The sequence below is a fragment of the Vicugna pacos genome, chromosome 5 (assembly GCF_048564905.1).
Source record: "Vicugna pacos chromosome 5, VicPac4, whole genome shotgun sequence".
Classification (NCBI taxonomy): domain Eukaryota; kingdom Metazoa; phylum Chordata; class Mammalia; order Artiodactyla; family Camelidae; genus Vicugna; species Vicugna pacos.
In genome coordinates this window covers 83,025,601-83,051,292 of record NC_132991.1, presented here as the reverse complement: position 1 = coordinate 83,051,292, position 25,692 = coordinate 83,025,601, and the positions used below count along the sequence as shown (strand labels likewise).

General features: G+C 40.6%; 2 protein-coding genes and 1 pseudogene across 3 annotated transcripts in view; 1 reads left to right on the top strand and 2 right to left on the bottom strand.

Annotated features, from left to right (window-relative positions):
- Nucleotides 1–10,911, bottom strand: part of MOGAT1 (monoacylglycerol O-acyltransferase 1) — a 29,665-nt gene extending 18,754 nt beyond the window's left edge. The window contains exon 1 of one of the 2 annotated variants that reach the window (XM_031677954.2): nt 10,444–10,911. In XM_031677954.2, the coding sequence (XP_031533814.2) occupies nt 10,444–10,537 (94 nt within the window). In that variant the 5' untranslated portion in view covers nt 10,538–10,911. The remainder of the gene's footprint in view (nt 1–10,443) is intronic. The other variant, XM_072961736.1, reaches the window with a different exon arrangement.
- Nucleotides 10,912–11,886: 975 nt separating this feature from the next.
- Nucleotides 11,887–13,830, bottom strand: LOC102537314 (glycerol kinase pseudogene; annotated as a pseudogene).
- Nucleotides 13,831–20,949: 7,119 nt separating this feature from the next.
- Nucleotides 20,950–25,692, top strand: part of FARSB (phenylalanyl-tRNA synthetase subunit beta) — a 61,010-nt gene continuing 56,267 nt past the window's right edge. Inside the window, exons 1-2 of the mRNA XM_006207948.4 lie at nt 20,950–21,085; nt 24,846–24,901. Coding sequence (XP_006208010.1) covers nt 21,028–21,085; nt 24,846–24,901 — 114 coding nt within the window. The 5' untranslated portion in view covers nt 20,950–21,027. The remainder of the gene's footprint in view (nt 21,086–24,845; nt 24,902–25,692) is intronic.

Here is a 25,692-nt window from a genome sequence, read left to right as displayed (position 1 = left end):
TCTGAGTGCCCAAAGGACTTGAACCTGGATCTGCCTAATCCTTAAACCCAGGCACTTCTTTGCAAAACCAAATGATCCCCAGCTAATGATAATAACACCATAAACTTTTAAGTGTGTATTACAAGGACATAAGCCAGTTCATGAGCGTAAAGAATCAGGCCCATGGAAGGTTCTGTTTCCTTTACTAGGAAGGTGGCAAAACTAAGACCAAAAGCATATTGACTTAATTTCAATCACAGGGTGAGTTGAGAGTGGGTCCAGAAACAAAGTCCCCCTCAGCTACTAATTCAATGTTCCACTAATTCAACCACACGTCCTTTAATTGAATACACACTGCATATCTCTTTAACATTCATCATGTGTTTTGCATGTACAGTGGTTAAGACATGGATCGGGAATTGGATTCCTTATGTTGGAAATTGCTACTGTCTAGCTGTCTGACCTGAGGCGAGGTCTTTTACCCCTTGAGCCTCAATTCCTTTACCTGTGAAATGGGCTAAGAGCAGCACCTCTCTCCAGAGACTGGGGAATAAACATAGAGATGGTACAGTGCCCTGCACAGAGCAAGTACTTGACAAATGGGAGCCATTTTTGTAAGAACTGAATTTACAAGGATACAATTAGAGAATGCAAAAAGTAGAAACAGACAAGATATCACACATTCCTCTCACCCAACAAAAACTACTGTTAAATTTTCCCTTGTCTTTTTTTTTCCATCAAACAGGTTATGTTTCTTTAACATGGTTGATCATATATGTTGCTTATTCTGTATTTTACCAGTTATGATTATCTCACATTAGCTGCTTGGTATTATAAACATAACATTATAACCTCTTCACAAATGGTATTTTTAATGACTGAGCAACATTTCGTTGGTTGTCAGTGCTAATTCAAATTCTTTTCTGTTTTCTTAATTAACAACCCAATCCAAAAATGGGCAGAAGACCTAAACAAGCAATTCTCCAATGAAGACATACAAATGGACAACAGGCACATGAAAAAATGCTCAATATTGCTAAGTATCAGAGAAATGCAAATCAAAACTACAACGAGGTATCACCTCACACCACCAGTCAGAATTGGTCATCATTAAAAAGTTCACAAACAGTAAATGCTGGAGTGTGGAGAAAAGGAAACCCTCCTACACTGTTGGTGGGAATGTAGTTTGGTGCAGCCGTTATAGAAAAAAGTATGGAGATTCCTTTAAAAACTAAAAATAGACTTTCCATATGATTCAGCAATCCCACTCCTGGCCATATATCTGGAGGGAACCCTAATTCGAAAAGATACATGCACCCCAGTGTTCACAGAAGCACTATTTACAATAGCCAAGACAGGGAAACAAATGCCTACTGACAGTTGACTGGATAAAGAACTTCTGGTATGTACACACAATGGAATACTACTCAGCCATAAAAAAAGAATAAAATAATGCCATTTGCTTCAACATGGATGGACTTGGAGTTCATCATTCTAAATGAAAATAAGTGGAAGGAGAAAGAAAAAAAATTTTGTTTTTGAATTTTTCTTTTGAATGTTCTAACAACTTTTCTGTACAAATGCAATCTTGCATTTGTACAAGTACTTTGTTTCTACACATGTTGATTAACTGCCATAGGACAGTAAATTAAACACTGGCTCACTAAGCAGAAACATCTTTGCTACTTGATACCCTCTGATAACTTACTACACAAAGGAGCTGTTCTATTTTAAACTCTCACTCCACACATTGCACACATTCTTTTATATTTCACATCATAAATTGAACCAGAAGAGTTTTTCAATGCCTTGATCCTGAACTGGATCAAAGCAGAAAATACTATAAAAACTAAGTGACTAGATCACCTCTAAAAATTTTTTTAAAGAAATAATTTAAAATATATAACTTATATGTGTATCCCTTCCACTTGTGACCAAGAAGTTTTCATTTTTTCCCGCTATGAAAATTGTTTCTATGCTTATTTTAACCATTTAACATAGTATGGAGGAAGAAGATGGAATTCAGAGGCAAGTAAAATCCTTTAGCACACCACATTCTCGTCCTCTTCATTCCTGATGCATTGTATTTCAAAACATCAATCAGTGCTATCTGCTGAGTATAAGAATGTAAGTATACAGAGAATACAGACTTGTGGTTACCAGGGGGGTAGAGGGTGGGAAGGGATAGACTGGGATTTCAAAATTGTAGAATAGATAAACAAGATTACACTGTATAGCACAGGGAAATATACACAAAATGTTATGATAAATCAAAGAGAAAAAAAGGTGACAATGAGTGTGTATATGTCCATGAATGACTGAAAAATTGTGCTGAACACTGGAATTTGACACAACATTGTAAAATGATTATAAATCAATAAAAAATGTTAAAAAAAAGAATGTAAGTATAACATTCTTCTGATTTTTAAAATTCTTATTTTAAGAAAACTTGCCTCCCAGAGTTTCTTAGGATGAAGATGGTGCTAAAAGACAACCCATTCCTCAAATGTGGGTCTGCTTCACACTGTCTTTAAAAAGTATTCCTGTACAGAGATCCGCATTTTTCTTGTTTAAAAGCAAATTCATTATTGGACTTATTCCTTTTTTTTTTTAATTGAAGTACCATCAGTTACAGTGTGTCCATTTCTGGTGTGCCGCACAATGTCCCAGTCATGCGTATACATACATATATTCATTTTCATATTTTTTCTAATAAAGGTTATTACAAGATATTGAACATAGTTCCCTGTGCTATACAGAAGAAATGTGTTTTTTTTAATGAATTTTTATATATAGTGGCTAACATTTGTAAATCTCAAACTCCCAAATTTATCCCCTCCCACCTCCTTAACCCCGGTAACCATAAGATTGTTCACTATGTCTGCGAGTCTGTTTCTGTTTTGTAGATGAGTTTATAGTGTTGGATCTATTTTTTTGTCTAATGAAGTCAAATAAATTACAGCTAGCATCCAGTTGAAACAAGTCCGGTGTTTTAATATTTCAGAAAGCTTTTCTTAGAAGCTGAAAGACAAAAGAAGTACAAGTACTTTGTGCCACAAACTGAAAACCTTGGATATAATCCACAATAAAAGAGGCTTAATAGGGTTTATGCAAGTCCAAGAATCTCATATGAATCACTGGAGTGAATGTTGAAATGCAGTCCCTCAAAATTTCCCAGGCTAAAGGAGACTAAAAAGATGTAACTAAATACAGTGTATGGACTTCTTTGCTATAAAGGACATCCGTGGGGCAATTGCTGAAATAAGAATAGGGCTCCTGGATTAGATCATAGTACAGCTTCACTGTTATTTGTCTGATCTGGATAATTGTACTGTGGTTATATAGGAGAATGTCCTTGGTTTTAGGAAATATATACTGAACTATTTAAGGATAAAGGGAGACAATGTTTGCAACTTACTCTTACAGAGTTGAAATAATAATAACAATAATTAATATTAATAATAATAACAATAATGTGTGTGGAGAGAGAGAAAGATAAAGGAAACACAGTAAAATGTTAACACTTGGGGAATTTGATGCAGGAATATAGGATTTGTGTGTGTGTGCGTAATTTTTTATAATTATTATTTCTGAAGTTATTTCCAAATAAAAATTTTGTAAGAATTTAAGGGCCCTCCCTGAGACCTATAGAGTCAAAGTTTCTGGGGAATCTGCATTTTAGTAAACCCCCAGGTGATTCTTAAATATGCTCTAAAGTTTGAAAACCTCTGCTACAAGTAAAATCATCAGTAGAAGAATCAGCACTTTTCTCCAAATTAAGCTACAGACTAATCTCAATCAAAAAGTAAACCCAGTGAAAATCCCAGCAGGCATTTTTGTAGAAATTGAGAAACTGATTCTAAAATGCATATGGAAATATAAAGAATCTATAATAGTCAAGACAACTCTGAAAAAAAGAACAAAGCTTGAGGGCTATCACTGTCTGATTTCATGAATTATTATAAAGCCATAATAATGAAAGCAACATGGTACTGGCATGAAGTCAGACAAACAGGTCAATGGAACAGAATAGAGAGTCCAGAAATAAACCCACACATATATGGACAACTGATTCTTGACAAAAATACAAAGCCAATAAAATACAGAAAAGATAGCTTTTTTTTCCTTTTAAACAATACAGCTAGAAAAATTAGATTATACATATGCCAAAAAATGAACTTAGACTTTGCACCATATACAAAAATGAACCCAAAATGGATCATAGATCTATATGTAAAGCCTAGAACTCTAAAATTTGAAAAAAAACATAGAAAATGTTTATGACCTTGGATTAAGCAAAAATTTCTTAGTCATAACACCAAAAACACAATTAATAGAAAGAAGATAGACAAGTCGGACTTCATCATTAAAAATTCCTGTTCTTCAAAGACACAAAAGACAACCCATAGACTGGAAGAAAAAAAAATCTATATAAAGCATATGCCTGATAAAGAACTTGGATCCAGAAGAATACCAACTCTCAAAACTCAGTAACAGGAAAAGAAGCAACCCAATTAAAAATGGGCAAAAGATTTAAACAGGTATTTCAACAAAGAAAATATACAATTGTCAAACAAGCTCATGAAAAGATGCTCAACATCATCAGACATTAGGGAAATGCAAACTAAATCCACAATGAGACACCACTACACACCTAAGATTAAAAGGACTGACAGTATCAAGTGATGGCCAGGATATGGAGCAACTGAAACTGTCAGACATTGCTGGTAGAACTGTAAAATGGTACAGCCACTTGGGAAGACAGTTTGGCAATTTCTCAAAAAGTTAAACCTGCACCTACCATATCGTGATCAGCCATTCCATTCCTACGCTTACCCAAGAATAAAGAAAGTGTATGCTCCTAAGACTTGTAGGTGTTCACAGCAGTATTATTCATAACAGCTACACCCCAAATACTCATCAACAGTGAATGGACAAACAAATTGCAATATATTCATTTACTAGAATATCACTTTGAAACAAAAAAGCTATAAACAACTTAATATACACAAAAAGAAACTCAAAATAATTAATTCAGCTAAAGAAGCCAGACAAAAAGAAAGAGTACATATGCTGTGTCCTCATTTATATAAAACACTAGAAAATGCAAACTAATCTGTATGACAGAAAGTCCATCAGTGGATGCTTAGAGACAGGGGAAGGATGAAGTATAAAAGGGGTATTTTTTTTCCAATTCACAGTGAACTTATTTTACATAAAAGAAAAAGCTTGCCATTAATGAAAACTTCAGTAGAAAACAGTTCTTCTGCTTTAATTTGGGGCTCAAAAGTAGAAGCTGCTTATTAGTGAAACCTCAGTAGAAAAAGAATTTTGTAAGAAAATATTCTTTAGGGATGATGGCTTTTTTCACAGTCTTAATTGTGGTGATGGTTTTTCCGGTATGCATATGTGACAACTTGTCAAACTGTACACTTTACGTATGTGCAGTTTACTGTATGACAGTATCTCAGTAAGGCTGCTTAAATAAGTAAGTAAATAAACAGACCCATTCAGTAAAAGGTCATGGTTCCACCATGTGGTCTTCGGTAAGAAACTTACCTCTTGAGCTTCAGTTTTCTTATCCAAAAATAAATAAATACATAAATTGAATAATACCTGCCACAAGGGGTTATAGATAGAAGACAATCAATAAATGTTGGCTCTCTCTTTTTCAGTTTTCTGCTTTTCAGTTAGCAGGTCAGTAGCACACAAGCTAATAAGAACTGTTTCCATTTCTTGAATATTAAGATTGGATGATAGGTGACCCAGTGATCCCAATTCCCAGTATTTACCTAAAGGAAATAAAATCACTATCTCGAAAATGTATTTGTAGCCCCATGTTCATTGCAGCATTATTTACAATAGTCAAGACATGGAAACCACTAGTGTCCATCAACAGATGAATGGATAAGGAAAATGTGGTATATACTACACATATAATAGAATATAATTCAGCCATAGAAAAGGAAATCTTGCCATTTGAGACAAGGATGGACCTTGAGGGCATTATGCTAAGTGAAAAGAGTGAGACAGAGAAGAACAAAAACCACATGATCTCACAAACAAAATCAAAACCAAGGTCACAGATACAAAGACTAGACTGGTGGTTGCCAGAGGCAGGGGTGGAGGTGGGAGCAAAATGGGTCAAGTTGTTTAAAAGGTGAAAACCTCCAGTTATAAGATAAATAAGTTCTGGGGATGTAATGTACAGCATGGTGACTATAGTAATAGTTAACAATATTGTATATTTGAAAGTTGCTAAAAGAGTAAATCTTAAAGATCTCATCACAAGAGGAATAAAAAATATAACTGTGTGGTGATGAATGTTAACTAAACTTATTCTGGAAATCATTTTCCAACAGACATAAGTCGAATCATTATGTTGTACACCTAAAACTAATACAATATTAAAAGATCGGAAGACAGGTACTTAACATTTATCTCAAGGAAACAGGATTTGATTTCATGACTAAATGAGACATTTTGCTATTTGTTAAAATATCCCAAGTTCTAATAGCTTAAACTCATTTCCTGATGGTGGAAAGAAAAATACATTCCAAGATTTTGATACAGAGATCTTAAAACACATAGTTAATAAAACTTCTCTTGTCACCACTGAAAGGAGATTTTATATCAACTCTTTAAAATAATTTAAATGAAAGAAATAAGCATTTATCCTAACTTTCCTGTTAGGATTAAATTGTAGGGTAGTCAAATGGCCCTAGATGATGGAGAAAAATTATTCCTTGCATAAATTCTAGCTAATATGTGAAGAATGAATAATAGAATATGAAAACTACAAGTTTGTAGTTCCAAATAAAACAGCTAATTTAGGCAAGGATTATTAAGGGAGATTTAAAGCACTAGGTGAAAAGTCAACGGTCCATGAGGAACTTTTATTTGTGGCTAGTTACCACCTCACACGTTACTTCCTACCTGATCACTCTTAGACATTAATAATGGGATGACCAGACATCACATGCACCCTGACATAACACAACGCGAGCACAGAGCCGCACCTAGGAAGAGGACTTGCAAAAAGGTTTCACCTAAATCTAACCAAGCCTTTAGCTCCAACTTCCATTTTAAAAGAAATACAGGGAATTGAGAAAAAAATTAACCCTACAAAATAGCAATTAAAGAAATCCTGAAGGTGAGACAGCTTGCAGACAGAAAATCTGCTTTCTTCGATGCTTCACTGACAAGAAAACAAATGGGGAACACTGTTCTAAATTAAAAGATACAGGCTGCTTCTCTCACTCCCTCCTCTTTGGAGATGGCCACAGGCACTCTATGGAGTGTGTATCTACTTTTACTTTAACCTGAGCACCCAAACCCCACACTTAAAAATCCTTCACTTAAAAAAAGAAACTTAAAAACTAAATACAACCGAACAGCTTTTTTTGGATCCTAGTTCAAATAAATCATCCATAAATATGTATTTTTGGCTCACTTTAGGAAAGCTGAATATTAACTTGGTTTAGATGATTTTAAGGAGGGGGAAGATTATAGCTCAGTGGTAGAGTGCGTGCTTAGCATGCACAAGGTCCTGAGTTCAACTCCCAGTACCTCCATTAAAAATAAATAAATAAATAAACCTAATTTCCTCCCTCCAAAAAAGAAAGAAAATTAAAAAAAATGTTTTTAAGTAGATGATTTTAAGCCATTACTGTAAACTGTGCTACATGTGACTATGTTATAATTACATAAAAAGTACTTAATTTTAAAAAACACATCCTAAAGTATTTAGGATTAAAACATAATGTGATTCACTTTAAAATATTTTTGCAAAATAGATAAAACTAATATAGCAGCTTGTTAAAATAATTATAAATCCAAGTAATGAGTCTACAGGAGTGCATACCCTTCTGTCTACTGTTCTGTATACTTCAAATTTTTCCTAAGAAAATTTCCAAAACATATGATAATACAAAATAACATGCTCCTAGTAACACAAATGTCAAACGCATGCAATAAGAACATTTAAATTAATCGACTGTCAAGCCACTGTAGTTTGATTCAAATTAGGAGCGGTGGGTCACATCCAAGTCACTAGTCCACTCACATGTGACACATGTGGCTCCAACACCCGCAGTGAACCAGGTGACCTTGAGCAATTTACTTCATCTCCAAGCTCTATCTTTGGTAAATGAGTACAGGGGTAGCCCCTACCTCATAGGGCCGCTGTGGAGATTTACGTTCTTGAGTTAATACAAGTACGGACACGTGGGATGGACAACTTCCCTTCTGGGTGACAGAGTAAAGACACTCCACCTGTGCTTATCATGAGCCTCCCATCGGCCAGGGAAGAAGAAATTTTCCTCTATGCTCTAGGTTCTTCTGATTGGGTATAATAATTAAATTGCCATGAGACAGATTCACAGGAGAAAAATCAAACAAAATTTTAACTATATGTATGCATGGAGGAGACCCAGCAAAACTGAATAATTCACAAAAATGGCAGAAACACTCACCTTAAATACCAATCTCAGCTAAAGACAAAAGAGGAGGTTGAGGGTGGGGAGAGTCAGTTATGGAAGGTTATGGGAGAAAGCACAGTAAACAAGGGATAAGGTTTTGTGTAGATTTAAGTCTCTGCCTTCTCCATTGATAAGTTTCTAGAGATTTGGTCATCCTCCTCTTCCCAATACAGCAAGAGAGACACCCTTACAGAGATTTCCCTTATAAATGGAAGTGTTTCTTACAAAAGGATAAATCCTACTTGGTTTTCAGAGTTTTTCCCATGTCTGCTGCTGTTTAGAAAGTAACCACTTTAAAATAATTAATATACCAAAGAGACATGTTTTGAGATGGTAAATTCTGCTCCCCTACAGATGGCAATACAGATCTTTCTGGAATAACCACAGATATCCGCAACTATAGGCAATGACAAGGGGCCATGAAAAAAAATGAGAGTGGGCTGTCAGAGATGTGCTGACTGATTAGCAAGAAAGTCAGTCTCCAAGTTTAAGACATTAAATAGGACAGCATAGTGGTTAAAGCAGGAACTCTGGATAGAATGTCTGGGTTTGCACCCAGCTTCTCCAGCTCCTACAAACTGTGACCTTGAATCATTCACTTCGCCTCTTAGCTCCCTCATCTGCACAGTGAGTGCAGAAATGAACAGTCCTTTACCTCGTAGAGTTGTTGGGAAGATTACATGGTTAATAGTGTTTGGTGCTTAGAATAGTACCTGGCACACACTAAGCCCTTGATAAGTGTAGCTTATCTTGATGGTACTTTGGCTTAGAGCAAAACAAAGCGTAATGCTAGCAACATGTCTGACAGTTTGGCTTAAGAGGACTTGAGTTCATGCTTTGAAAGTCCTTTTTCAGTAAATGCTAGCTGCACTGTAGTCACCTGGAGAATTTGTTTAAACAAACAAACAAAAAATCCCGATGTGCCAGCTTCATTCTGAAACAAATGAATTCGAAATTCTAGGGCTAGAGCCTGGACACCCAAGTTTTCAGAAACTCCTCCAGTGATTTTAATGTGTGGCCAGGGTTGCGAACCACTGATCCAGGCATTCAGAATGTAAAATCGTTTCAAAAGTGTAAACCTCTACAGTGCAACAAATGTATTAGTACTGTTATTACTGTGGCCCCAACAGTGTACGACCCATGATCTTATAGCATATAGACGACTTTAGCCTTCCTAAGAGTTTAAGTTCCCAATAATTCCCGGCCTCTTCTACCACATCCCTTCCTCCTGACCCGCCACCCCGGCCCCCTTTACTGCAAAAGCTGAACAAACATCCAGAGAAAACGAGCGCAGGTAAGCCGCCACCCAGCCACCCCCACCCTCGCCCCACCAGTGGCTGGCTCCTGTGCGTTTCTACAGGGGCTTAACTTGGGATCCGGCTAGAACGCCCTCCTGGGTCGAATTATTTACAGAGGCCACCCAACCCAATGTGTGGTACAGTCTTTGCAGCAAGGTACCCTTTTGCATCCCGAAAATTTTAAACACGGGTATTTGTCTTGAGGATGCGGAGAAGGAAGGAATCAGGTTTTAAACACGTGGGCATTGTTCTTCCACTTATGAATCCACAATGCAAGAAACGAGTTTATCCACTCTTGACGGGCTTAAGTGCAACTTGCGACAGCTCCATTGGGTCGTGGTTACCTTTGGCTGTGTGCATTTGTCAGAACTCGAGCTGTATACTTAGAATCTGTGGCTTTCGTTGTGGGTAAGGTACACCTCAATTTTTAAAAACAGCACAGGGAAAAATAAAGTTGGCAAACAGCCGTTTGACACGAGGTGCACGTGAAAAGGTGAATCAAAAGAAGGGAGTCCCAAGTTAGCTACAAACGCCCTCTGTGACCTGCCTACTCTGGTTTACAAGAGAAGTAGGGTTGGAATTTCTAAGTACGTCCCTTGGACCGTTAGGACTGTCCGGGAACGAGGAGACTGAGCCCCACGCATCGCGGAGCTTCGCCTAGATCTTGAGCGGCCGAGAGTCCTTACCGAGCAGCAGGAAGGACAGGCCCCACTGCAGCACCGCCGCGGTCTGCAGCCGCCGCGCCAGTGGAATGTTGAGCGGCGCAAACTCGACCTTCATGGCCCAGCCGAGGCGAGGACTGCGCCGAGCGCGGCCGCCGGGAACCTCGCTGCTCCGCGGCTCCTGCCGGGTGTGTGCCCTCCTGGCTCTGCGCTGGGCACTTGGCTGCGGCCGAGAAGTGCGTGAGGCCTGGACTAGGTCTTGAGGCGGAGGCGCACCGGGGCTGAGGCTGGAGGCTGCCAATCACTCGCGCCCAGCCCTGGAGCAGCTGCTGCGCCCGGGACGCATTGGCTGGCCCGCCCCAGCACCAGCGACAGCGCGCTGCGTTGGGTAAAAGGGACAGCGAAAGAAGTCAGCTGGCAGCCTGCCCGACCCGGCAGAGCTGGCTTGGCTACCTGGCAGAATACCTGGGATCCCTACCGGGATCTGACCATTGTTCAGCTGATCGATTTCTGCGCGCACGACTTCAGCAACCGTCGTTAAACCCACCTCTTCCTCTGAAAGTTTCTCCAGCTAGGGAAAGGGTTAGTTCCCGCTTCTCCCACCAGCTGGAGAAAGGGGCAGGAGTTAGCTTCTCTGGAGCTTGCACCCTACTATTTGTGGGTCTGTGTCCCCCACACCACCCCCAAACTCTGGGGGCCTCCTCACTTTCGTGTCTCAGATTCCCACGTGAATTCTGGAAATCTTTCACTTACTCATTAATTCAATGGACATTGATAGAATACCTACCAAGTGCCAGGAACCATTCTGAGCACTGGGGATACACCCAGTGACCAAGTCAGTCATCCATTCTGCTCTCACAGAGTACAAATTATGAGGAGAGACAAACATAAGAAAAATAACCACACATTGGGTGTGTAATTGCAAAATGAAACCCTACTATGAATGAAAGGGAAGGTTCTAGGATGTAAACTGGAGGGTCAGTCTCTGAAGAAGTGACTTTGACTTGAATTATAATGGTGAATCTAGTCCAAGCAAAGGGGAGCACACGTGCAAAGGTCCTATGGCTGAAACTCAAAGAAGACCAATATAGTGGGAGCTCAGGGAACAAGAAGGAGATTGGAATGAGATGAGCCAAAAATGGTGGCAAAGGGCCTGATCCTTGCAGGCTGTGTTTAGGGTTCAAGTCTTTACCCTAAGATTTGCCACTGAAGGGTTTCAATTATAATGGATTAAATAAAAAGATGGATTCTAAACTGTGCCTCATCCTGCGAGCACTCACTAAATGTTCTTTATAAAGCTTACTGTACAGTTGGCCAACTCCAAGTAGCAGGTAGCTGTCAAGTCATTGCTACAGGGAATTTGGAACAGGGCAAAACAACAGTTGAATACTCACCCCCTACCCCCACCATGCCCTTTTCTCCTTAACATTTTAATAGAAAGTTGGATTAAAAACAACAACTGGGTCATTCAGGGGACTTGTTTGTGACTTTTAGTATTCAAAACGTGCTGTTTTTTTCCTAATTGAGAAATTACTTTTTTTTTCTGCTGCATTTTCTTTATTTCAAGCCACAGATCTACTTGGAGGATCAGGCAGCAAGTGGCTTATAAATGAAATCAGAGTCTATGAATAGTGTCATCACATGAAGAGACAGAATCACTGGATTCTCTCCTTAGGTAAAGAGCTCCCATCTTCGGAATCCATGCACTGGTATTATTTATGGCACTCCTGAGAGGTACCTTGCTCCGATTAACATTACCATGCTACTCACTATAAAAAAGCCCAAGGGTAGACTACTGAAGATACTAGGATCACCACTTTCTGGCGACTGCGTTGTAACCCAACCCATTGACTTCATCACAGCTTTTTTCCACGTAGAATAACGAATTTCACTTTCCTTAGCGTTGATCTGAGGTTCAAACCGCTCCATCGTGACAGCTGACAAATCCTCAGGTTCGAGGCTCCAAACGCCAACCCCTTCTGCAGCCCCTGCTGCCATGGCAGCTCCCAGGGCAGTTGTTTCGGGCATCGAGGGCTTCACTACTGGGATGTACAGAATGTCTGCTTGTAGCTGCATAAGAATTTTGTTGTTGGTCATTCCTCCGTCTACCTGCAAATGGCTGAGTGGAATTCCACAGTCACGGTTCATAGCGTCCAAAATCTCTCGGGTTTGGAAACAAACAGCTTCTAATGCAGCAAAAGCAATATGGCATTTATTGGTGAATTGAGTGAGCCCACAGATGATCCCTCTTGCACTGGGGTCCCAATAAGGTGCATACAGCCCTGAAAATGCTGGGACGAAATAGCAGTCGTAGGAAGTGCCTGCTTCTTTAGCAAGTTTTTCAATTTCCTCTGAGGTCTTTATAATTCCAAGATTGTCTCTTAGCCAGCGAATAACAGCACCAGCTATAGCTACCGAACCTTCTAATGCATAATATACTGGTTTGTCTCTGCCGAGCTTGTAAGCCACTGTGGTCAGAAGGCCATGTTCAGAAAATACACATTTGTGGCCTGTATTACATAGTAGGAAACAGCCTGTTCCATACGTGTTTTTGGCTTGTCCATCCTGGAAGCACATCTGTCCCACCAGCGCAGCAGATTGATCCCCCAAACACCCAGATATTGGCACACCTTCCAAGGTCCCCGCTTTCATTAGACCATAGATCTCAGAAGAACTCCTGACATTGGGAAGAATTTTCATTGGAACTTTAAAAAATTCACAGAGCTGTTTATCCCATTCCAAAGAATGAATGTTGAAAAGCATCGTCCTACTTGCATTTGTTACATCTGTACAATGGACACCTCCTGTGGCTCCTCCTGTCAAGCTCCAAATAAGCCATGAATCAATGGTCCCAAAAAGAGCTCTATCTTCTGCAACTGCCTTTTGAATTTTTTTCACGTTGTCAAGGAGCCAACGAAGTTTCACTGCACTGAAGTAAGTGCTAAGTGGAAGGCCTGTCTTGGACTTGACAAAGTTGTTATTTACTGGAATGCTTTTACTAAGATTCTCAACGGTAGACTGGGTTCTTAGATCAAGCCACACCACAGCATTGTAGAGAGGCTCTCCAGTTAACTTGTCCCAGACCACAGTGGTTTCCCTTTGGTTACTGACGCCAATAGCTTTTATGTTGGAAATATCAATGTTGAGCCGTCCCAATTTCTCACACGTTTTCTCTACACACTCATAGACAGAATGCAGGATTTCCTTAGGGTCTTGTTCCACCCATCCTTCTTTTGGAAATTGTTGTTTTATTTCCACTTGATGATGACTAAGTAGTTCGGCAGTCTTTGAATTGAAAACCAAAAAGCGTGTCGAGCTGGTGCCCTGGTCCACTGCTCCTACTAGCGGCCCCAAAAGCGCTTTCTTCGTGGCTGCCATGAAACTAGCTTCGGTCGGCGGGCAGGCGATCGCGTTTCGTTTCCCGGGTGACGGCGGCGGGCGGGGGAGGGGCGGACGGCGAGTCGGGAGGGTCAGACGGCGCGCAGCCGTAGAACGCTTTATCATTCCTCACCTCTTCCCTCTCCTCCCTCCTCTCTTTTAGATTTCTTCCTTGAACCTTCCCCAGTGCTACTGGGGATACTGTGAGTGCACACCACGTCAGACTGTGCAGAGCCCTTCACCAGCCTGAGCTTATCCTAGATCAATCCTGCAAAATGATCATTAGCTCATCTGGCAGTTAGTGAAGGGCCAGGCTCAAAGTCACACAGCTGGAAGAGCGGAAAAGATTCAAATATACTTCTGTCTAAAGCCTGGAGAGGAGAGTCATCCCCTCTTCAATTGACTCAAACATGGAACAAATATTTACGGAGTGCCTGCTTTGCACCAGGCATTGCCCTCGGTGCTAACACAAAGGTGAGTTAAGACATGGTCTCTCAGCCTTTGAGAATTCACACGCGTTCATTCATTGACTATTTAGGGAAAAGCTTCTACCTGCTAAGCACTAGGTGGGGAGTAGGGGTGGGCTGAATAAGATAGGGTGAATAAGAAAGGTCTCTGTCGTCATGGGACTCACAGTCTAGCGAGGGAAACAGAAAGCAATCATATAGGTATATAACGAAATGAGTGCTCGTGCCCTGAAAGAAACATAGGTTCCAGTGATAGAGAATGAGCCCCTATTTACAACAGATTGGAGGTAACAAGAGTGGAAGTAGGGAGACCCTAAGGAGGCTATTGGAGGGTGGAAGTAGAGGATGGTGGCTTGGTCTACAGGGGAGAATACAGATGGATTTAACGTATGCTTTGGAGATGTAAATTGCAGGACCAATTGATTATCTGGATTCACAATCTATGGTACATAAGAAGAGCAGGACACCCAGAACTCCTAATCACTTGGAGTTCAATCTACTGAATCATGCTCTTGTCTCTTTCCTGGAGCCCTCAGCAGGTAGAAAAGAACTGTCATTCCCCATCACAGACCATTTAAGCAAAGCAGGGACCCAGGAGGGTCCATCACCATTTTAATTAGCAATTAAATCATTCACTCATTTGTTTGACAGTCAACACGTGTTCATTTGTGTATTATATTGGGTCCCAGGTTATTGGAATTAAATTGTTACTGGGTAGGGGTTATTCATTCTGTGAAGGAAAAACCGGGCTGGTCTAACAAGATAACTCACAAGTCTAGGAATGTGAAGGAGAGGCTGGGCTGGTCTAACAAGATAACTCACAAATCTAAGTATTGGAATACTGATCTGAGTTCTGCTAGACTAATTTGTAAATCTAGGTTAATTAGTGTTGGTTTGCTGTTCATGTTTTTTGCTAGCCAGCTGGGTTTTCAAAGATACATATCTGGCTTTGGAATGTTGGTTTGCTGCCTCCCCGCCTCCACTTTTGTGATGATAATGCTGCTAAAGCTGTTCCATGCCTATTGGCCTAATACCCCAAGCTTGTACTTTACCCTATAAAACCTCATGCGCACGTCTTGGAGGTGCTCAGAGCTTCAGAGCAGAAGCCCCTCTGAGCCCGCCGGCGTAATACATCTGAGTACTCCAACCCTCCGAGTGGTGCTTGTTTCTTGACTGGCCTGTCGTTTCCGTAACATTTCAGTCAACAAATATTTACCAGTCACATACTAGGTGGTTGGCATTGGGTAAGTATGAATGAATAAAACATGTATAACTTTTCAGTAATTCAACAAAAATGCGTCAAGCACTTTTGCTGTGATAAATCCAGAGGTGGCCATGGTGATAGGAAATCAACACTGTCTGGCTTGAAGATCTGAGTCTCCACCAACCAAGTGTGGTTCCTCTTTCCACTTCTCAATGCTAATTAAGGAATGAGACGGTGACAGTTCAGATTGCCTCATAGATTACAAACGCCTACCATTGGGAAATGAATAGCTAAAAATTACTTCCTTGTTTTGTTTTTTTTTCCCCTGTGCATTTTACCATAGCTAACTTCTACCAGCAAGAAGATGACAATTTTTTCTATAACATGACATTTTACTGTAATTTGAGTTAAAAATGTTCCTATTAAGTTTTAAAGGAAACAGCATTCTCTCTAGATTGAGACTCCTTAGAGGGTACAGTTTAGGACAAAGATCACTGTTCTGGTTTTCACAAGGTGCATTAATCACAAAGGTAAATATTTCTCTCTCATCACACATACACCACACACATGGAATGCAACCATCCCAGTTACCATAATTCATCAAGAGTGATGAGCTCCGGTTAAAGTCAAGTAGAGGACCATCACCGTGGTAGTTTCAGTGGAATGTCCTTTAAGACGTTCCATTTTCAAGGCTCTTTTGAACAAAGTTCAAGAAATTTGCCATGGGCCCCTCTGTTTTCTCAATGAGCTATTTTATCCATCTGACAGGGCTGGAGTGTGTTTGTCCTGGGCAAAGTTTTAGGAGTCTTGCCCAAGATAGCGAGACTTTGTACCCACCACATTTACAGTCCAAGGTTTCCTTTCCTCTGTATCTTCTTGTTGCTCTAGGCATATACAAGTCTCAGACTCCACACACCATTCTGTCCTTCCACATTCTCCTTTGACAACTTCATTGATATAAATTTAGTCATTAACCTTCCATTAGTTAATGTTAGTATATGATTATTTGCTCTACAAAATAGATGCTTTCATAGCTGCTCTTTTAACCTGTTATAACACTATGAATAATCACTCTTAGAAATTAGTATGGTAATCACTAGTATTTATTAAATGTCCTTTCTCTTCCCATGACCCTCATTCCCACTTTTGTTTGCAAGTGGCCTGGGAAACTTCTTGGGGTGAAACTAAGAGAGAGAGACTGGAAAGGCCTACTGCAACTGATCTCATCCAGGACAGGCTCTTGAAAGAAGCAGTCAGCAACTCAAACAGCAGGGTCCTTGGAGGTGCAGCAAAACAGGCTCCATCAGTTACTTCTAATTTCCAGGAAGGTTCACTCCAATGGATGGACTTTCACTCATGTTTGTATCTTTCTGATTGTTTATGGCTACATGGTATATGACCTGTTGATTCCTCTGGTCTATTATTATTACTTTTCCCCCCACAACACATGCCATTTCCCAAGTTCTGGCTGCTATCATTTCTCCTCTGGATTACTGCAACCTCCTAAATGATTTATGTGCCTTGTGTTTGGTCCCCTGAACTACCATCCCTAATCCCTTCTCTACAATGTAACTAAAGTGATGTTTCCAAAATACCAAATTAATCATGTCATTTCTCTGCTTAAAATATTTGAATCTCTTCCCATTGCTCTTAAAATAAAGTCCAAACTCTTTAATGTAGTTTTGGGCCCTGCACAATGGGGTATCCATCCCCTCAGTCTCAGATATAACCCTCCTACTCTCACAGTCAAAGCTTTAATCCTTCTGAATTTCATTCAGTTGAACAACCAAGTTTCAGGAAGAAGAGGGAGCCACCTAAGTCTTAAGAACAACCAGGGATTTAAATGCTTCTAGGTCTCTCTCCACTATCTTTTCTTCCAATGTCCGTATCATTTTAGCACACTGCAGATTAGTTTTCTCTGTATGGTGGCAAACATGGCTGCCAATGGCTCCAGACTTGCATCTTACTGTTTCCACTGTTAAATAAAATGGACCTCAAGTTCTCTGTGGTTCCAGGTCCAAAAAACAGTTTGGTTCAGGTGTTTACAGCTGGACCAATTCACTGGCATGAAACACAGGGTCCCATTGCTCAAAGGAAAAAAAAGGAATGCTGAGCAGATTATCCCAAGTTTTCTCAATCATAATCAGTTAGAAGAGAAAAATGAAGGAGGAGGACTTCAGTATTTCTGGCTTGGACCACTCGGTAGATGCTCATGACATTGAAAAAGATAGAGAGTACATGGGGAAGAACAAATTTGGGCGAAAGTGCAATGTTCAGTTTTTGAGTGTGAGATGACAGCCTGTTGGACATTCAGGTCCGGATGTTCAGAAGCTGGTAAGAAATATGCACGGAAGAGAGATATAAGTTGAAGGTTAGAATGGGAGCCACCTGTGTTAGGTGGTAGTGAAAGCTGAGATCTTTTCAGGGAGAAGATCACCAAAGACATAACTTTAGAGGGTACTCCACACCGAAGGTAGGAAAGGGTGGTGTAGGAAGTAGAAGAGCCTGCGAGAGTCAATATTTATCAAGTGTTCACAATATGCCAAACATGAACTCTTATATTAAAATTTGCACAAACATGTTATACCTATGAAGTAGATATTATATTATTATCTTCATTCTATAAGGAACTAAGGCTTCTCAGTATTTAGTAATTGGTCCAAGGTCTCAGTAAGCGGTAGATACAGAATGGTAATCTGTGACTAATTTATAAAACTCTTGACACTGCATTTTTATTACCTCTCAGATAATAGAAAAATCCAAGGAGTCAGGAAAACTGAGAAAGGAGAATTTCAAGAATGAGGGAATGTTCAATAATATAAAATGTCTAACAATTTTATTTTTAAAATACAATTAAAAATAAACATTGGTATGACAATTAGGAAGCCAGTACTGATCAATCTGATTCTTGGCAGGTCTAGCAGACTTTCCTGGTTCCATATAGATTCATCAATAGAAGCTCAAGAAGATACATGGACATTGATCATGTCCTAAAGTTTCAGGATAATCTACAAAGGGATTAGAATGCCCCAGGAGATTTATAAGAAAGGCATATGAGGTTCTAGCCAGAACGAAACTACTTCTGGATACATAGCAAGTAAAATAAGGCCAGTTATTGTCAATTATATCATCTATTACCTGAATTTACAGCCCTATCTCACTCTCCTGGAGGCAGCAGCCCAAGTTTTAGTAAGCTTAATACCAGAGATAATTTATAGTCTCAGATCACTTGGATTGTTAGCTTGAGTGTAAATATCTAATATATGAAAGGCGTTTAGTATGTTTCAAATTGTTTCCACATACTTTATCCCCAAAACCATCCAGTAAGGTCCTACCTCCACTTTATGGATGAGGAAACTAAGGCTGGGAGTGGATGATATTTGGTTTTGGGGAGGAAAGCACATACATAATGTTCGCATGCCACTTTAGAAAACCTGCTACTCCACTGTGAGATGTCATCAGACACAGTACTGCATTTTCGGGACCTAAGTGGGAAGGATTTCAGACCAGACAACATCTCTTTCCCAATTGCTACCCAATCCACAAGCATTACAGGAAAATGGCACAATCATTTCAGAAACTTTCTCCACATATGTTACATGTTTTACAGGGGAAAACATCATGATTGCACAGATCTACACAGGCTCTGATCCTGTGTGGTGATGAAAGAGCTAGATGAAAGAGCCACCAACATTTGATTAGGCAAGGAGGAGAACCAAACATGATTGGGTAGGTGAGCTGCATATAGCAGATAGGAGCAGAATGCCCCTGGGTAGTCTGAGGATAGCAGGAAACTGACTAGGGGGATCGATAACGATAATGACAAAGCCCAATTTCTAAGACCTCTGACACAAGAACTATGCTAGTCATTTGTGAGTATTATTTATAATTCTTACAATAATTCTTGAAGGTGTATATTATTACCATCTCTACTTTATAGATGAGGAAACTGAAGTTAAAAGCCACAGAATTCTTTGGAATGCCCAGAGGAGAGCAGGTCAGCATGTAATAATTCAGGAAGTCCTTTATTCACTAATTCATTATTCAGTAACTGAGTACCAACTTGAGGACAGAGAATTTTATTTGGCATTGGAGATATTTGCCATTGATGGGGCCTCTGCCAACCTATTTTGTTGGACACTGGGAAGGGACTGCCTGCAGCCATAGAGGGAAGCTAACAAAGGGGGAAAAAATCTGCTTGATTGGCAGCCAGGAAGGCCTAAATCCCACCCAGCTACCCTTCCCTCACCTGAATGGACTTGGAGGCCTTCACTCACTGTGCGGTAGAAAGAATAAGGGCAAGGCTCCCTTGTGGAAGCGTGTCAGCTCTGCTTTCTGTGTTGGGTGACTCAGATAGAGTGGGCCTCAGTTTTATCATTTGTAAAATGGGGATAATAGTAGCACTTACTGAGTGTATTACTTCCCCATAGTTGCTGTAACAAATTATCACAAACTTGGTGAGTTAAAATAAAGAAATATATTCTTTCACCCATCTGGGTGTTAGAAGTCCAAAATCAGTTTCACTGAGCCAAAAACAAAGTGTCTGTAGACACCACAGGGCTGCCCTGGAAGGGTAAGGGAGAATCCTTCCTTCCCTCTTCAGTTTCTAGTGGCTGCTAGCATTCCTTGGCTTGCGGCTGCAGCACTCCAGTCTCTGCCCCAGTGGTTATGCTGACTAGTTTCTCTGTCAAATCTCCCCTTTATAAAGATAGGTGACTGCATCTAGGGCCCATTCTGATAATCTAGGATAATCTCTCCACTTCGAAATCCTTAACTTAATCTGAAAAGACTGTTTCCACTTAAGATGACATTTACAGGTTCCAGGGATTAGGGCCAGATATCTTTGGGGGCTGTTATTCTGCCTATTACACTGAGGGTTGTTAGAAGGCGATCTAACGCTGGAAGAGGACTGAGCACAGCACCTACCAGTGGAGAACAGAGTAAATAGCAGTCTGTTTCCGCTTTTAAAACGAGGTTATTTAAGGAAGCCGGCCCTTATAGGGCTGCAGTAAGGTTCAAACAAAGCACAGTTATAACACGTAGCAGGGCATAAGGGAGATTAAGGAATGAGATGAAAGCAGGTCTGTAGTTTCTCTCGCTCCCACTGTTTTTGCACATCTTTCTATCCTGGCGGCCTCAGACCCCGCCTACTCACAGTCCCACCCCTCCCGGGAGGATTCTCCACCTCGATGCCCCGCCCCCTTTTACGTACCCACCCCACCCCCACCCCGCCCACCTGTCTTGGCGCCCTCCGTCCGTCGTGCGTTTGAGGCGTGAGGGCCTTCGCGGTCTGTTCATTCTACTGCCCATCAAATCCTAGCCCATTCTACCCAATTCTGTCTCCTTTCTCAGCCTGTAGTACATTCACCCAAAGAAGTTAGATTTTCCGAGCTTAGTGGTGGCCACTTACTTGCTTTCAGATGAAAAGCGAGAGGAGAAGCTTTGGGGAGCAGACTGGCGATATTCAAGACAGCCCTCACGGACGGGGCCGGGTCCTACACACCTCGGTCGCCGAGCCCGGGCCAGATCCCCGCGCAAGCGCAGTGGGCCCGACTCGCCATGCCGACTGTCAGCGTGAAGCGTGATCTGCTCTTCCGAGCCCTGGGCCGGACCTACAGTGAGTGCGGGCCGCATAGTTCTGCGCCTCTCCTCGGAGGCTGGGACCCCCTCCAAAAGGTTTCGTGGCATCGTTCATGCTGCCCAGCTGGTTTCGGCCTTGGGCGCTCGAGGTCTAGATAGGGCTGACGGCCTCCGCGGCCAGGCCAGGGTGATGTAGCCTCTGGGAACCGGTGTCGCCGCGGGTGCCATTGCATCACCTGCAGGTGCTGGGCTCGCAGTGTCATTCATTCAGGGCTCTCATCGAGCGCCTACTGCCTGCCTGATGCCAGGGAATAGAACAGGAGTGAAGCCCCGGGTTGCATCCCGAGTGTAGCCAATTAAGTGCTGTAAGAAAAGCGCTGTGGAAACTCCGTTTGTGAATAGGAGAGGGGACGGCATTCTGTCCTTGTTTTATTTTTTTAACTTTTACTGAGCTCCTGTTAGGTGCCAGGCACTGGCCTAAGAGCTTTGGGAGTACAGTGGTGCCCATAGCACTTAAGGTCCACGTTCATATTCGGATAAGGGAGGCAGATAATAAATCCAGCATATTAATAAAATGATTTAGGATAACGTTAAATGCTGTCAGGGAGAAAAAAAAAAGATATCGTGCTAAGAACAACATTAGGTAGGGCGGTAACATTTGGGCTGAGCCCTGAGTGTTGAGTCTTCACTGGATGGGCTTGGTCATCATGCTACACTTACGTTCTTCAGTTCGAAAACCACTAGCGTTAAAAAAAAGGGGGAGACATATTAGGTACAATTATCAGTTACCATATAGATGTAGCAGTTGAAGTGACATCTGCCCCGCCCCATATTATCAGCTTGTATAACGGCTGTAGCAATTGATTTGTGAGAGCTATTTTTGGTTTTAGGATTAGATATGACAAAGCCCTAGTCGGTTTAATAGATACTGCTTCCTACAGTAAGATACTACTGTGGAAATAAAGTTAGCTTTTGAAAACTTAACCTAAAGGTTCACTTTTAGATACTGCATACAGTTGACCCTTGAACAACCCAGGTTTGAACAGGGCAGATCCACCTATAGAAGGATTTATTTTCAACAGTAAATACTACAACATAATCTGTGGTTGTTCAGTCCCTAAATGCAGAACCCAGGAGGGCCAACTATATAAGTTATACAGAGATTTTTGGACATGATGGAGGCAATGGGAACCCTTGAGCCTTGCCTTGTTCAAGGGTCAGCTGTATTCTTAAAGTGTTATTCTCCTTCTGCCATAAGGCCCTGGAAAAGAGTTAATTATTTTGTCCTCTGAACTTGGCTCTAATTCCCTACGCTTTTTATTTCATACTGTGCATAATTATGTTCCTTACCCATCCTTCTAAACCATATTCTCACTCATGCTGTACGATGTACCTGAATTATACAAGAGAGTAGGTGGCAAATATTTGCTGAAGACATCTGTGATCAGTTTCCACGTGGGTATCCATATCTGGGAAAGTAAGAGATAATCCAAGTTTTTAAAAATGATGAGATTTATAACCTATTCACTGTCATCTGATGTTTTAATGTATTCCCTAGCTGCCCCCTTCCCTTTTTTTTCATATTGAGAGAGATCGGGTAGGCTTAATTATCCACAAATATCTGTCAGCTACTGACTCATTAAAATTTCACTCAGCAAAATCTGTGTTGAGATGTACTTCAGACAGGTTAGAAATAATACTTATTAGTTTGTATTTCATGTGTTATTTCTTGAAATATTTTAAATGTTAATTAGGTTGGGATAAAAGTTGGAAAAACATTTTGGCAAAGCTTCTGGTTTCCAAGTAGTGCGAATCCGACTTGTCCCCTCTCCCTTTTTTTTCTCTTTCAGTGTTTTTCTCTTCTTGTTTTCAGATAATGTCTCATTCACTCTTCTATCCCCATTCCCTCTATTCTACAGTCCCTCCATGGTTGCTTTTCGTCTGTCCTAAAATTCCATTGTTGCATCAGTCACTGCCTTCCCTTTCGCCACCTCTTTGCTTATTGAGGATTAGCAAAGAATATTTTTCGGGCTGCTTTTATTCTTTAATATTGCTCCTCTGGGGCAGTTTTATCACCTTTGTCTACCTTTTTATCGTCTTTCTGCTCAGATGTTTTCCTCTTGCCACTCATTTTCTTGTTAACTGATTTATTTTCACTGTTCTTCAATTCTGGTCCTGTTCTGCCTTGGTGTAATAGCAAGGTGTGGCTGGGCTGGAAAATATGCTTCCAAGCTCACGCTTGTGGTTGTTTCAGACCTCAGTTCCCAGAAGGGTGTGAATAGCAGGAGGCAGGGAATCACTGGAAGCCTCTGTTATTTCCTGCCCCAGTTAACTATACCCCTGCTCACATGTTCACCCACACCAGAGACCTGGGAGTCCTCCTGCTCACTCACGGTTCCCACCTCTCTCCTGGTCAGTCTTCGAGCCTTATGGAATCTGTCTCTGATGTTTCTCACATTCTTCTTTCTCAGACTCCCTGCTCTGCTTTGATCAAGTCCTCACTGTCTCACTTGGCTGTTGGCAGTAGATTGTTTGCTCCAGTTCTTCCACCACCATGCCAGCATTCTTTAAAACGCAGATCTAATTGAGCTGTTGTCCAGCTGGAAATCCTTTAGTGTAACTCCCCATTACCTCAGGCAGGGCAGAGGGCATCACCAGCTGACTTCTTCTTACTTTTTCCATCATGTCTCCTGACATGAACCTCATGCTTCATCCGTATTGAACTTTCTACATTTGTCGTGCTGATTCTCACTCCCTACCATCCCTGTCAAATAAACTCATCCTTTCTCTGAAGCCTCAGCTGACCCTTGGTGGAGCTGATTACTTCCTTTGTGCCTACGCTGTACCTTACACTTATCATAATTGTATTTACACATCTAGCTTGTTTACTACAGTAGGAAGTAGTTAAGGCAGGAATTGTGTTTTATTTATCTTTGCAGCCCTGATACCTAGTTAAGTGCCAGGAGATATAGTAGGTGCTCAATAAATGTTTGGTAAATGGCAGTTCAGTATCAGGATCAGGAATTTTAAGATCAGCTTTTTGCTAGACTATACTGGTAATGACAGTTTGTGTTCAGTTTTGGGTGACAAGAAAACTTTAAAAATGTTGTGTCAGGTAGCAAAGCAGAATAGAATATAATTTAAAAGTAAGGAAGAGAACTATTAATTTTTGCAGACCTACCACGTTTCAGGGCATTATGCCAGGCCCATTATCTGCATGAACTCATTTAAATCTTTCCAACAGTTGCATGCTTTAAATCAGTGGCTGTAAAATGCTAATTTTTGGATGAGGCATTTTAGCTCACTTTATGGATGAGACATAGGAATCAGAAAGTTTACATAAGGTGCTAAGCTCTCAGAACTAGTAAACTGAACAGTCAGAATTCAAACTAGGATTGGCACGGCTCCAAAGTCAACTGTTAGGCCACCTTAGAATTTTAAATGATAGGATTTATATGACGTTGTTCCATCATGTTGGATCTGTGATTCTGTGCCTACTTTACATTGGGTCCCTACTTAGGAGGTTACTTTTCTTCTGAGTAAATGTAAAGTCCCCAGTGCAGGTAACCTGATTCCGTAGTTGATACTATTTAGATGAATCAGCCTTGTAATAGTTTTCTTTTTCTTTAAAAATTTTTCTTGGCCAAACTTTCAAAATTTGTTTTTAAATGGTGATATCTGATGCCTGATATTTAGTATGCTTGATGTAAGGCAATTTGAAAAATGCAATTTATATGCTATACTCATTTGTACTGAACAGATTAGAATTAGCAATCTCTCTTTTTTTTTTTTTCTAGCTGACGAAGAATTTGACGAGCTATGTTTTGAATTTGGCCTGGAACTTGATGAAATTGTATGTATTGGTTATTTATTTATCTCATATCCTGTGTATAAGTTCATTTTTCAGAAGTTTATTATATTTTATCTTTGTTATAAGATGGAATATTTGTGGGCCATGGTAATTTTTGTGTTAAGGGGCTAAGCTCTGGTTCTAAGTGTGTCTGTTGCTTTGTGTAAAGTCTCAAAAGGGGTCCCTGCCTTATTCGGATGCAGACACCTTAAGCTGTCAGGTTAGTGCTGTGGAGGTGGGTAGACCCTCTCAGGTAACCCTAGAGTGAGAGTGAGCTCCCGGTGCCATTTGCAGATGACCTTATGGAGAGGGGTCTGGGAGCAATGGAAGCTCTGCTTCAGCCAGAGTTGCTGTCTCCTTGGCCTCTGACTTCTACATTTCCTCTGTGCCCACCTCACCTTCCTCCATGTTTGTTTAACCAGCGTTAATTCATTCTTCCTTCACTACTGTATACATTGATCTTGTAAAATCATCTCCTATTTTTTGAAGAATTGCTTGTAAAAATGATTTTGAAGCATTTTCCTGGTCTTTTGATTGTATAATGGTTAAAATGTTTAAACAATAGCTGTATTTACAAAATATATTACTAGTAATGATTATATATTAAAGACATTTGTAACTAAAAAGATAATTAATATTTCTCTGGTAATTAGTGTTATTTTTCCCCCAAACCTTTTATCTTCTTAGTCTATTCAGTGTTTTCTAACACTATAAAGTTTGAGGAGCTTCAGACTGACAAAATGTGTATTGTCTTGTTTTTCTTGCTGTTTATTTACTAACATTACAGGAAGATT